The sequence below is a fragment of the Phoca vitulina genome, unplaced genomic scaffold (assembly GCF_004348235.1).
Source record: "Phoca vitulina isolate PV1807 unplaced genomic scaffold, GSC_HSeal_1.0 scaffold2, whole genome shotgun sequence".
NCBI classification, from domain to species: Eukaryota; Metazoa; Chordata; class Mammalia; order Carnivora; family Phocidae; genus Phoca; species Phoca vitulina.
Window position 1 is genome coordinate 47,490,517 of NW_022589705.1, and position 14,903 is coordinate 47,505,419.

Sequence of the window (14,903 nt, forward strand, 5' to 3'; positions counted from 1 at the left end):
TACACCTTGCTTCTGAGAACATGGCATTTATTTCGAATGGAGCCTTTTTTTTTTTTTTTCCAAACAGGTCTGCTTTATTTCCTGAGAAATCAAAATTAAGCAATTCTTTTTTCCTAAAATCATGACCGGTGATATTTACGGCATTTCCAATTAGGGGACAAAGAGGGGACAACGGTCGATAAATAACTTTATATGACTTGGAATGGTGGCGGAGAAAGAGAACTCAGGGAACTCGGGTATGGAGCCCTGACGTAGTGTCCATGCGCCTGTAGAATCACGGCTGGGCTCTTTAATGCAGCGCATACTCATAATGGCCAACTGCATGCCAGGGCTGTACCTACATGCCAGGGCTGCGTATTCTACCAGAGAATTAAACTGGTGGTCCCTAGAAGAGCAAAGAACACTGAGGTAGCAATGGGGCCTCAGAGACAATGAAGGGCTAGGGGATGAGGAGGTGGGTAGGACAGGAGGGAATGGGCTTCAGAGAAAAAAGGACAAGCCTGAGGGTGGCAGAGCGAGAGAAGCAGGAGACAGCAGTCCAGCCTGGGAATAGCAGGGACAGAAAACAGAGAATAGCTAACGGAGGCTTGCCGAGGTCAGAATGAAGGGGATGAGAGAACCCAGGAGGGGACCAAGACAGAAGCAGAGAGAAGACACAGAAGCAGAGAGTACCTGAGACAGAGTTAACGAGAGGGCTCTGAGCCAGAAGCAAGAGGTGAGGAGAAGCTGAGTCTTCTGGGTCTTTTTTTTCCCCTGCTGAATAGAGCCTTGATTATAGTGTTACCCAATGTCTGATCAATTTCAGTCTATGTTCTTAACATTTCATGGCGAGAACTACATGAATGCAAAAGGGACCCCAAAGCTCCGAACCTTGAGTCAAGTGTGGAAGAAAATCTTCTGCTATAGCTGCAACTAACACCTCAATTTGGGTATAATAATATAAAGGGCGATTTTCCAAAAAATACATATTTTTAACCACCAGATTTATTTTAGTCCCCACTCCAGCCCAATGAGCCTAATGTGAGCCCTTTTTTTTTTTTTCAGTAACAGCTGTTCTTTTGAACCTTCTGAATAGGCATCTGATTTAGATTCGAAGGAAGTCATTTTAGAAGTTGGTACAGACTCCCATAAGCTCAACTCAGATCAATCCAAGCCCATGTGCAACAGACTTCTTAAAAAGGCAAGAAATCTAGTGGCTAACAAGGAGTCAGAGTTACTGTTAAGCCTAAACCCAGTGGAGACACTTTCCTCCTTCAGGCTGTAAATTCAGGCATAAGTGGTTTCGAGACCATTCCCTACTTAGGAATTTAATATAGAAAATGTATCTACAACTCAACTAAAGGGGAAAAGCTTCTTTCAATTTTATTGGATCTCAGCTCCATTATGACTTTGTGGCCTCTGTTGGAGAAAAACATTCTCACATAATAAGTTTTTATATCATTAAATTGGAAATGAAATAACAGTTAATGGTAGCAGCCCCTGCAGGAACTGTCTGGCTTCTGACCCACCATATCAATGAGGTTTGCTCGCCTAGTCTGGGGCAGGGTTTTAAGGTGAATACAATAAATAAGTTTAACTTGACCAAGACTGCATTTATATGTCCCATTCAATTACTACAGAAAATTACAACAGCATGAGGTCTAAAAAGTCATTTAGGCTATTTTTTCCCTACAGAAAAAAAAGGGGGGGGCTTTAAGAAATTTCAACATAGTATATATTGAAGTGCAAACCTACTGAAAATGGTCATTTAAATACTTACAATTCCATCTCTATCTGGTGAACCTCTGTAAAAAAAAGAAATTGGTAGCTATTAGGAAAAGGAATCATTCTTGCTACATAGACTAACGTACAAGAATAAGATTCACAAACCGCCTCTCTCACCCCTTCCTGCATTCTCATCCCAGTGAACCCAGCTAATGAAAACTGAATCAAAACAAATTTGTTGAATGATATTTGAGTATGGGATGTGTGTCTGTGTGCGGGGAGGGGGTGGGGGAGTGCAGATTCTCATTAAAAACCAGTGTCCAAACAGCACACGTTGCTGGTACAGTGTCGTGGTCCACTTTTGAGAGGAAAGTTTAAGAGTCTGTCCCACCCAGCTGTCTCCATTTAAACTACCACGAGGAATATAAACTGACTTGTCCTCTCTCATCTTCTCCCCTGGGAGTGGTCTTGAATTTCCCCCTATGGAAAGGAACTCCTATGGTATCTTTCTATTCACTTTGAGAATCTGTATTTTTTTTTCCCCTATTTCTATACTCACTGTTCCTTTAATTATAGGAGAGCAGGAAATGGAGGACAATGTTTGCTAAAAGGCTCACACTGATGACCAAAGTCCAGGATAGGTAATCCATGGTGACACTGTGTGGTAAGGGTGATTAGGAGTAAGGCTTCTAGAGTAGGATGAATCTGGGCATCCAGACTCCATCACTTATTAGTTCTGTGACCTTGAATACATTACCTAATCTCTCTAAGCCCTGTTTAAATAAGATAACGTATATAAAGAACTTATAATTAGTTCCTGACACATACAAATGTTCATTTTTTACCATTTTTTTCCTCTTTCATGATGTCTCCTCACTGAGAACACAAAACTGACCACTCGCAGTCACGTTAGACTTCCTAGCAAGTAATACGACTGTTACTCTGGGAAACTGAAGGAGGGGCCAGAGGAAGGGAGAAGTGAGAAGGTAATCACCGTCACTTTATAACTTCTTATTTTAGTTCACTCTGTAAGGAGCTAGAAAAATGTCATTCTATTAACATGGAGATCAGAATTATGTTTAGATGAGGACTTGCATTGTTTGGAAGAAAAATTTAGTGAGTGCTTGAGGTAAACTCTGAAGTTTTGTGGAGTTTAATGTGGCTGAAACTGTTCTTTAGGATGTGGGACCAGGTAATAACATTCCTTATTGATTCATAGGGTGGGGCGGAGGAAAGAGGAGAGGGAGCGAGGAAGAGGGAGAAAGAAAGAGAGATGCAGAGAGTGGTTGGCACATCTTCTGGGCTCCAAGATGTGATTCCCCTTTCCCACTAACATCCCCTTCAAATTTAGCAGGATATTCCATTTGGATTACAAAACACGTGGGGGGGGTACATCATTTTTCATAACCAGTTCTGTGTCCATGTGGATGCAGAGGCGAATCAGTGACACATGGGCTAGAAGCAGAGAGGACCCAGATATTAAAAGACCGTTGGAAGTTGACCTGGCTATGGGAATTAGTTGGTTCAAAGAAATTTCACCTAAATAGAAAGGTAGGAAGATAAAAATTGATAAAAGTTATAATTCACTGAACAAATATTGAGTGCTTATAATGGGCCAGGCACTAGACTAGAATCAGGGGATGGAAATAATGAAGACATGCTCATCATAAAAAGATTGAGACAGGCGAGTACATCCAGTGGGTTACCATGGCCACAATAAGCCCAGGTTGGATAGAAAGCACAGAGAAAAGGTACCGACACACTCTTCAAAACCAGCTTTTGCTTTTCAGATCTATACACTACACAAAAAAAAAAAGAGCACTTCTTACTCGGATAGTAAACCTGTGCTAAATGAATTGAGAGAGAGGTGATCGCATCAACTTTGGGGTAGGATATATCCAAAGGCACTGATCCTCGTGGGGATGTCTCTGCAGGCATCAAGTCGTAGATGTAGAGAAGACCAGGCTCTGGAGAAAGGCCTGGCTGTGGCATTGCCCACTATTGGTCCAGGTACGAGGGTATATCCATAGGGGATTTAAATGAGAGGCCACTTGACCTCATGCATATTGCAACTATAAGGATGGCATTTCAAAAATTTGAATCAGAAACACTGTAATTGTACATGGCAGCACTGGGTCCTGTTCTGCCTTTGTCTTAACCATTGATGGGATGGGGCTGGTGCTTGCTAGCATAGTGGCAGTGAAGATCACTGGCTGTGGTGCCAGACTGCCTGGATTCAATCAACCTAGATGCCTAACTGCCTCACCTTGGGCAAGTCGTTTTACCCCTTCGTGTCTCAGTTTCCTCATCTACTAAATAGTCATGAAATTGGCATGTACCCCATGGGCCTATTAAAGGATTCAGTGAGTTAATAGGAGTGAAGAGCCTGGAATAGTGCCTAGAATATAGTAAATATTCATGAAATGTTATCTAGAATAAAATTATTATACAATCTGACCTAGGATGGGGAGTAGAGCGATATTAGCAGTCTCAGACTCTTGAACGTGTTTCAGTTCATTTCCTCACCCCCTCTTACGAAGTTTTAGATATATTTTTAAATATTTTTTTTCTTTTTAACAGCAGACTCCTCATATTTCCTGACTTCTCTTTTAAAACTAATCATCTATCATGGGCCCTTTGTCTCTATTTTAAGAAGTGTCAGTTACCCCTTGCAACCAGTGCCGCTTCTCTTTACTCTGGTACTGGTCTTGATGATAATTTTGCCCATCTAGTCTTTTCTTCTGGGTGATAAGGAATGGGCACTTGATGCTGGACTAGAATACTGGCTCCAAGTCTTATTTTCCATATAGTCTTCAGAGAGTTACCTATTCCCTTTGGCACTGATTTCTCATCTCTAAAATTGAGATATTACTTCTGACCTTATTGAATCACTGTGAGGATTAAAAAGGATATCAGTGCATAGAAAATACCCTGCACAGCGCCTGCCACTTAGCACCAGCTCTCTCCTTTCCTCTATCAGACACTGTAATGATGATCAAATCAGGAAGCTCTGGTCCTAAGCCCACTGTCTATCTAAGGAGGTTCAATCAGCTATAGTTGGCCCCAACAGTAGCAGGTTGCTTGGCAACCCTCACGGGGTTGCGACAGCCCTGAGAACAGTTTGCATCAACAAGCTTTCGATGATTGCAGGCAAACAGAAGCATTGCCTAAAGCTGAAGGGACAGCAAATTGCCGGAACATCTTCCCAGCCTTTTGCAAGAATGATGTATGACCCAATTAGGGAGCAGGGGTTCATAAGAAGCAAAGGTTTACACTAAACAGCCTGTCCTTTGACCATCATGGCTGGTGGAACTAGTTGATGGCTAATTTGCTATGATATAAGTAAGCTGGGGCGCTCAAATGATAAGAAGTTAAGAAGAGATGGTTAGGATTCTACAAGCACATGTCTCGATGGAGTGCTTCAGAGAGATATGGGGTGTCTACCCAAAGCCATGAGGAATAACTTCCTTATCTTCACACCCTTAGAAATGATGATGAAGAGCAATGCTTTGGTCACTTGCAAATTAGCCCAGCCTGCCCTGGGGAGGTTATTTGACTCCTTTCCCCTTTTGAGGGAGATTTTTTTTTTCCTTTTGAACTTTCTTCACACAGCAGAGACTATGTGTGGTCCGTTACAGACACTGCCTTCAAAGAAAAATGGTTTGGTGTTTGCTAATGACGTTCTCCTGAGATGTGTTCAGTAGTGTCCCACACAAGACGTGGCACATGATAGGTGACGACAGATGTCGCTGACAGATGAACTGATACAGTGTCTGGCCCTTTAGGGGAATCAGATTCCATCTAGTGTAAACTGAGGCCCAGGAAAGGAAAATCGCTCCCGAAGGCCAAGGAGCTATGGGCAGCGCTGGAACTAGAGCCCCAGTCTTCTGCTCCTGGTGAAAATACCATCACCAATTCTGGTTGGTTGATTTTTAGACAATGGCAATTTCTTAAGAACTACTGGAGATTATATAATTCTCAGAAATACATTCCTAATTCAATCATTTGAAAAATTTGCAAAACTAGGGTAAATGTAATTTCTACGAAATAATTATTTGTCAAAAGAAAAGCATAAAGAAAAGGTAAGAACAGGAGATTTTAACATGTGAGATTTAGGCAAAAAAAATAGCTTCCTCCCCTTACAAAATTCTTTGCACTGTCTGGTTTAAAACCTTCAAGGCTTCCATGTTGTTCCTTGCCCAAGGAAGGAAGCCCAGACACCTCAGCCTGGCCCTTAAAGACCTTTCTATCTGGCCCTGATGTCCTTCCTAGCTTTGCCTCCCATCCCCACCTTCCCCTTTAGCCATCAGGTGGACAAACTGTTCTAGCTATCTTGTCCTCAATACCTACTTGACTTTTCTACCTCTCTGCTTTGGCTGTTGTTCCCTTTGCATGAGATGCATGTCTTCATCTTCTCCCAAGTCCAAAGTCAAGGCTCCTCCCTCTCCGAGATTTCACTGATCATCTGTCCAAACATGAGTTTACCCACCCTCAAATTTCCATGAAATTTCATTTTTAATTGCTCATAAAGAACTTACCACATATTAACTTGTATTAGTAAGAATCAGACCAGCGTCCACCACCATTTACTAAGCATTTCTAAGTTCTAGGTACCATACGAGGCATTTCAACTATGTTATCACATTTTGTTATGTGAAAGGTATTTCTTTGGTATGGTAGATGTTTTATCCCATGATTTATGAGTTCTTGGACGACAAAGACACAGAGCAGGTTTTGGATCTTGTGCTAAAATTTATGCATGATAAAAATGTACAGAATGAAAAGCTAAAGGTGAGAAATAAAGGTAGCCCTCTTCGGTTTCACCTGTGTCCACAGAACTGTTGACTTCCCCATTTTCTAACTTTCTTTCAGGGATTCTAGCCAAATAAGGGTTTTAATGGGCTCTTTATTCTGATGTGCAGCTGACCACACCAGATCTGCATTTCCACACAGCCACGTGTGGTCCCTCAGCTGCTCCTGAGCAGTTGTGCTCTCCCAAAGTACATACGTTGAATCAGTGTCCTTTTCTTTCTTCCGTATTCCAAAGGCCTTCCTTGTACGTTTTTTCAATCCTGTGGGAAAACAACAAAGGGTCAAGGAAATCTATTTTCTATTTGAACATTCCTAGCAACATTCAAGGGAATGATATTTTTAAAGTTGCAACACACCAGTTAAATTTGAAAGTTCAAAAAGCAATGGAAATCTCTTCATTTGTATGTATGTGTCTGTGTGTGCACGTGCATATGACTCATTATTATTTTCGACAGATGTTTATCAAAGACTCGGCACTGTAAGTTCTTAGCACTCTGAGCAACCTAAGAATATAAAGAATGGAAAGGAGATCAGGGCCAGATATAGAAAAGATTGCAAGCTTTTCTTAGATTATTGTTATTCATCACCAAATTGGTCTTTTGCCAAGAAACCAAATCATAGATTTAGATGAATAGCAATTTTTGGGTGAGATGTATTCCTGAGACTAGGATAATTCCAAGACACAGGTCATGTAAACCATAACAAGAGAGCTACACTGATCAGACACACCTTTGTGTCCCACATTCCCAACTCATCTTTTTTTACTTCCTCAATCCTGTGACGAGATTGATTATTAACCACTCTCTGAGCATATCCCAACGTCTATACTCCAGTTATCTCTTTCTTCCATATGTGGTTCTTACCTCTGGTTGAAGTGCTTTTCCTATTTAGATATTTAGAACTTTAAATCATCCTTCAAGGCCCAGCCAAATGCCACCTCCTCTGTGAGAGCCTCGAAATCCTAGTGGTGTAAGAAACTGACAATTCTGTGACCTTCTCCCAAAATGTTGCTCCTAGATGTATTATATCAAAATGTTCCACTTAGTTCTTATGTCAATTTCCCTCATAGACTGTGAGCTTTTCTAGGGCAGAAGCCAGGATCCCTTCTGTATGTTCCCTACACCTAGTACAGGTGCCAGATAAAATTTATGGATTTAAAATATCTTCCAGGAAGCATCATTCAGGCAGTATTGGGGTAACAAGTTTCCTTTCTTACATCTTAGACAAACCAAACCCAATCTTGGTTCTTCCATTCCTATCCTATCAAGGCTCTATCTGGGATTCCTATCTCCTGCATGTTCCATAATTACATATGTGACTTGTGTTTCTTAGTATTATTCAGATATACTAAATACCTATATATTTCAAAACCTTAGACTTGTTGGGGCGTGTGGGTGGCTCAGTTGGTTAAGTGTCTGACTCCTAATTTCAGCGCAGGTTATGATCTCAGGTTGTGAGACAAGCCCTCCACTGAGTCCCACACTGAGTCCCACACTGAGTCCTGCATTGGGCTCCACGCTCAGCAGAGAGTCTGCTTGATATTCTCTCTTTCCCTCTGTCCCTCCCCCTGCTTGTGCACCAGCACTCTCTCTCTCTCTCTCTCTTAAATAAATAAATAAATATTTTTTTAAAAAAAACCTTAGACTTGTTACTGGTGGTTTGGAAAGTCTTTTTGGCAAATTGGAGCTGGAAAAGTCCCTGAATTTCAGGGTTTGTTTGGCACTAACAGGTGGAACAAAGGGAAAAACATTGACAGAATCAGAGACTTGATGACATCTTCTTCCAAAACATGTGAGTCAGCCCAAACCGCTCAGATTATCTGAGTCATTCATTATCTGGCTCTTAGGATTCTACTCATATATAATCCCCAGAATGCCTCTGTTCAGTCTAATTTTGCATTTTAATAGTCATTCCGTTTAAGATGCTTAGGTCTTTAAAATATCAATGTTTAAAAAAAATCTCTTCCCACATTAAGCTAAGCTCTACTTCATTACTCTTCACATGACTTTATAGGAAAACTTATTGACATTTAAAACTACCCACCCATAATATCTAGGAATACCTTCCCCTCATTCATTTTCAATTTGAATTGTTAAAAACTTTCTTCCTTCTTACCTCTAATTGCCTTATCCCCTTATAGGAACAAAATATCATAGTGACAATCATCATTTTCTTCTCATAATTTTCCTTGGGTTCGGGTCTCTTAATTGACTTCTCCATGCTTCTAATTCAGGTTTGGGGTTACAAAGAATGCTATATTTCACCAATCACTACTGATTTTTATAGGACTATAAAACAAATGCTATTATTATCTTATGTTTTCAAGTCATTTCATTTTCTGTAATTTGACCATGAGATAAGAGGCAGCATGCTCTACCAAATAGATCAGAAAATACACAAAAATTCCAGTAATTCTTGTATTAAATTAGAAACAGACAGGCAATAATAGTTTTCCATAAGCTCTGTCCTGTTTTTGACCTCCAAATTTGGACAACGGTCAATATGAACTAGGTCATGAACATCAAAGAATTGTCCATTTTCCAGTGAAAAGTGCACTGGATCAGGATTCAGGAGACAAAGTCCATTTCCAGTGTCATTTTTTAAAAAGATTTTATTTATTTATTTTAAAGACGGGGTGAGGGGAAGGTCAGAGGGAATGGGACAAGCAGACTCCGCACTGAATGTGGAACCCAACGTGGGGCTCGATCTCACAACCCTGAGATCATGACCTGAGCTGAAACCAAGAGTCAGAAGCTTAACGGACTGAGACACCTAGGCGCCCCCAGAAAGATTTTTAAGTGTGTAGTTTAATACAAGTTATATCTCTTTGTATTTCATTCTCTCAGTCTATAACAAATCAGTCAATAATAAAGGATGAAAGAATTTGTACACTTTCACAAAATGCTATGCCAATCTGTAATTTTAATTTCACAGAGAGTTGTATTTCCTGTACCTAGAATACATTCCTATATATGGAATATATAGAGGAATACACCAAAGATGTGACCTTCCAGAAAAACAGAACTAATCAAATGTCAAATAAAAGAAAACATTGGAAATATTTTCACCCTTGAGGAATGGAAAGATTTGAAAAATTTAGGAAATTATGAAGATAACTCTGAAAGACTAAAGCAAACAAAGTAATGAGATGTAGAAGTTCTTCATATCTTAACAACTCCTTGAGAAGATCTAGGAAGAAACAATCATACCAACTGTGTTAAAAGTGAATGTCCAGGTGTGGTCCTGACTTTTGAGAGTTCATTAAAAAATATTCAAAGAAATTTTTCAAAAGAGAATAATAATAGTCAAAGATCTTCTAGGAATAACAAGTTCAAGACATTATGTCTGATAATCTAATAAGCTTCAAAAACACTATAGCCAATGATTTTCCACTTCTGATTCCAGAACTTCATAAAAATTTTAAAGTCAATTTCTACAGCATAATCGTTTGTAGGCTGGGTCCTGAATATTTGTCAACTATTTTTTAACAAAAATGGGAGGGAAAAAAATCACTTGTTTTTGAGAAATGAAGTAACTATTCCCTTGTCAATATCAAAACAAAGAGATATTAAGAGAAAGAATTTTGTTGTCCTGATGATTTTGGGCTACAACTGTTCTCTTCCATGTTGTGGAATGAGAACATCCTCCTCTGTGCATCCAGAAATGCAGTCTTGGATCAGCCACAGACGAAGTCTGGCCTGGGCCTCTAGTCCTCTCCACCTAATTTAGATTTCTTTTAGTTTCCTTTGGTGTCATGAGAGGAGCTAGTCAAGTCTGGAAACAACAACAAAATTAAAAATAGTCTGATTTTTTAAGAGGGTGGGAAAGCTCATTTCAAAATAGGCAGTCCTAGATATGATGTTACCAGATAATAAAATAAAGCAATGGGCACAGAAATTGACAACAGTGATAGCACAGACACAAAATACAGAATAAGAAGAAGTTTCATCACTGCAATATTATTAGCTATCATTACTGAGGTCCTACCTATGGGCCAAGCACCAGTTGCTTTGCATCTGTTGTCTCATTTATGTGAAAAAGTAGGAGGTGTTTTCTTCCCAAATGATGATGAGCCTGATGGTTGCCTAGGTTAGGTTTTATTATCACCATCTCCAGGGAAGAAATTGGAGGCTCCTTTCCCTCTATTGCTCCCCAAATGTTGAAATTCTTCAGGACTTTGTCCTAGGTTCCCCTACACCCTTTCCCTGGGGCAATTTCATGCACTTACACGATTTCACTTGCCATCTGTACATAAATGAACCCTGAATCTATAGGTCAGGCCCAATACTATCTCATGAGCTTCTGAATATATAGTACTTCGTCTCATACTCAGGCTTCTATAAATAGATGTCAGAATTCTTTAAAAGCCTTTAGGCTCCACTTATACATATGCAATTAAACCTATAAAGGAATGCTCGATCATTTAGTTTACAATCATTTTCTGAATAAAATTCCCCTTAAAATGAAATAGTTCTCATGGTGACAGGATGGTAACAACACTTACTGTGGTAAACACTGCATAATATGTGGAATTGTCAAGTCACTGTGTTGCACACCTGAAACTAACATAATATTGTATGTCAACTGTACTTCAATAATAAAAAAAATTAATGAAGTCATTCTCCAGCAACAGATAAATGGATAAATAAAGTGTGGTTTACTCACATGTAAAATATATTTCTTATGACAGGTCCACAAAGTTTGAAAGTCTTTTGTTTAAACTTAAAAAAAATCCTTTTAATTTAAAACACAAATTGTGTTTACTAGTGTTTTTCTCTGAAACTTCCCTGAGATAACTTAAAAAAAAAAATCGAGATACCTTAGAACTTCCTGGCTTTAAGGTTATACAACTCTGTAGATAAAGAAGAAATAGTACAGCAGAAAAAAATTACCTTTATCCATTTTTTTTCTCCCAAGTACAACTGTTCTATAGGAATTCATTAAACAAATACTAAATTCTGAATTTGAGCCTTTAAATGCTACGAAAACAAAATTGTTCAGAGGGAACTTCCAAAAAGAACAATTTGGACTCTATATTAATTTAAGGTCAAACATCAAACTCTGATACTCAAAAGAACCTCCAGGGTTTTGGCTTGGTTGGTCTTATGCCTTCTGTTTTATTTATTTTTTTAACCCCTCTTGAAATATTTCTCTCCCTAAAAATGAAGACTGGTTCTATAGATGGACAAGTTGAGGCAACAGTCCTGGAACTGAGTCCAGAAAAGGAGACATCAAGGTATGAAAATCCTCTAGGCAGGAGCTGAGGGCCAGCCACACAGAACACACTGCTGGCCTTAACCAGAGATGCTGTTCGGCCACATGGGAATATAAGTGGAGAATCCTGTCATTGACCCCCTCCTTTCTGTCCTTGTCCAGAATTCCTGCCCTTCCACTGCTAGAGGATAGGACTACGACAAGGAGAGGCTGAACACCGAACGGTCACTGTCCTATCAGCACGTTGACAGCTACTGGCTTATCACCTGAGCTAACGTAAAGGGGCTGAGATGGGTAGACATCTGGGGTGCGTGCAGTAGAGAGGAGAGGAGCCAAGGGCAAAGCCAAGTCCTCACATTGGGGGAGGGTGGGCCTGCCGGGGTAAGGGGGGCACAGTCTGTGTATTTCATTGTTGGGAGAGAGAGCTCCTTTGAAGGCATTACTTTTTGATTACCTTCTTTACTCATTTCACAATCTTGTTTACCCTGCTTTCACTGATAGCTCTTCATCGGGTTAAAACACTCATAGAAGCATATGGCCTGTGAGATTGTTGAAAAGGTACTACCTTTGGAGATCATCTTCCACTCCCACCTCTCCCCAAACAGTGCTTCTGAGCAGAGCTGGGACAGGGCAAGGCCTGGGCCCGAAGCCGGCTCTAGAGTGACCTATCGGTCTGGAAGAAGGCGCATGAGGAGGAGCGGTGGCAGTGACAGCCACTTCGGGTTGGTACGTAAAACACAGTTCATAGAGGAACACAGATCATTCCCTCAGGTATCTCCCCAGGAGCCTGAAGACGATGCCTCCCAGAAACACAAGCAGGAGACACAGTGGAAAGGATGAGAACGCATAGAATTTGGAATCCAAAGATTTGGGATCAAACCCCAGTTTTGCTGTCATTTGCAGCAAAACTTACAGAGAATCGAAGACACACTGTGTTACTTTTAATGTAAGGTTTATGTCCTCACAGCACATGAGGCTTGGAGGGATAACCCCAGTTTCCCCATCTGCAATCACTAAGAGCGGGGACAGCTAGCCCTTGTTCACGGAGTGCCTCGTATGTCCGTAGCACTTTACACAGACTAACCCTTTCAACAAGCCTCGAAGGTATTACCAACCCCCTATTTTATGGATTAAGAAACAGACTCAAAGTAATTAAGTTCCTCTTCCAGCATCACTAAACAAACAAGCGATAAGACCAAGATTTGAGCCAGGCGTGTTTGACTCTAAAGCCAAGCAACTTCTCACAGGGTGGTCAGGATGATTCTTGTCGTATCCAGAGCAATGCCTGGGACGTGCTGAATGCACCATCAATATTAGTTTAACAATTTTTTAGAACTGTTTAAAAAAAAAGTTTAACAACCTCGAAGTTTGTATAATAATTAAAACAAAAACTAATGACTTTTTCTGAGGTTTGCAATATACATTCCATTGATGTTCAGTTTTCTGATATTCATTTGTGTATATAGAAGTAGTAGGGAAGGAGAAGGAGCTCCAAACTACACAGGATGGACCAATCTGAATAGATACTTGGGGTGAGGGGTATGCTGTGATCTCACCACATTTTTAGGTGAAGAATGTGCATAATGGCACATTCAAGAAACTCAATTTAGCCCAAAACCATATCATAAATAAAAATGAATAGATGTAATTTATTAAGCACTTACAAGGGTTTAGGAAATATGCCAGGAAGTTCTTTATCTTAGCACAATACAACCTTGTAAGGTGGGAGCTATTACTGTATTGATTCTATACCAGGGGACATGAGGAGTAACAGGTGTAACTGATAGACCACATTTCGGAGTTCCTTCTGCCTGACTCCAGAATCCACGCTCTTCCTGTCTTTGGAATATCTTTTGTGTCAGTCATCACAATTCATTTTGTTCTCTTATTAAAAACACAAACAAAAAGCAACTCGATTTTTTAAAATTGAAAGACATTTTTAGGAAAATTAGGATGTACATTTCTTAAACATAAAGACTGTATTTTGCATGTTTAAATCTCTGTATGTTGCCCAGTAAACATAAGGAGACCCAATAGATGTTCGCTAAATGGATTATTTCGGTAATAAATGTAAATTTTCAGCTTGAGCCTTCATCAGCTTGGAGGGTTACTCAAAGGTGAATCCCATGTAATGGAATTATTTATTTTCTGCAGGAACCCAGGCCAAGCATTTGGTCTCAATAATAAAAAACAGGCAAATTTAATTGCCCTGGGCATAATGCCCCATATTGACAGCAACCCTAGACTGGCAAAATCTATTCATTACGATGGTCACTGCATTTCTGTCAGGAAAGATTAAGATGCTTTGCACACCAGCTCTTCCTCGAAGTTTTAAATATAGGTACTATAATCCAATTCAGATTCTTTGTCATAGGGTCTTACAGAACAATATAAGACTAGTTAAGATAGAGGTCAGATGGATTTTTTATGATGTTTGTGATTTTCAGTGCGTAGACTACTGCCTAAGTTATGGGAACTGCTTAATGAAAGCGAGTACCAGGAAATATGAAAAGTCAAGTTCAGTGTCTAGCAGTGCCTGGCACACGGTAGTCACTCAGCAAATGTTTGCTGGTTGCTCTACATATTTGCAATTCTAACCAAAATTGTCTAAATTGATGGGCATGTGTCCTTTGAGCTGAAAGTTCTACCTTCATTTTCATGTGACTCAAAGGAAATCCAGGTGTTTTTTGTACTTAGTAAACACTAAGATGGTACCCCATCATCATTCTGAGCAAGCTGAGCCTATTGGGAGAAATGTGCATCCTGATAATATACTCCATTAGTATTAGATTGCAAAAGGGTCTGAGATGGATGGCACCTTGAAATTCAGAGTTGATATGTGAGAGTTCACGTTAATGGAGTTTGCTAGAAGGCACTTAAGAATTTCAAGGAGCTAAAAACAGTGATAACTTTTTTTTTTTTTAAGAAATATTTGACCTTTTGGTGACATGGAAGAAAATGTTAAAGAGCAGATGGTCATGGAACAGATTTGCCACAAAAAGGCTTAGTGTTTGCTATGCTATTATGAATGGAATGAAGGAGGTGAATAGAATTAGGAAGAATTCTAAGCAGGTGAACAGCCTCCATTAAGATTTAAGTAGCAAGATCCATGGGAAGCAGATATAGTTATACTGAAAAGTAGGAGGTTTGGGCTCTGAAAGACTTGGGTTCAA

At 39.8% G+C, this 14,903-nt stretch overlaps 1 protein-coding gene across 20 annotated transcripts in view; it reads right to left on the bottom strand.

Moving 5' to 3' along the window:
- SGIP1 (SH3GL interacting endocytic adaptor 1) overlaps positions 1-14,903 on the bottom strand; it is a 199,283-nt gene that overhangs the window by 106,281 nt on the left and 78,099 nt on the right. For 12 of the 20 annotated variants that reach the window (XM_032426826.1, XM_032426808.1, XM_032426819.1 and 9 more), the window contains exons 2-3: positions 6,713-6,776; positions 1,760-1,784 (exon numbers count right to left, since the gene is read on the bottom strand). In XM_032426826.1, the coding sequence (XP_032282717.1) occupies positions 1,760-1,784; positions 6,713-6,776 (89 nt within the window). Of the gene's footprint in view, positions 1-672; positions 757-1,759; positions 1,785-6,712; positions 6,777-14,903 lie in introns of all 20 variants that reach the window. The other 8 variants (XM_032426806.1, XM_032426802.1, XM_032426805.1 and 5 more) reach the window with 2 other exon arrangements.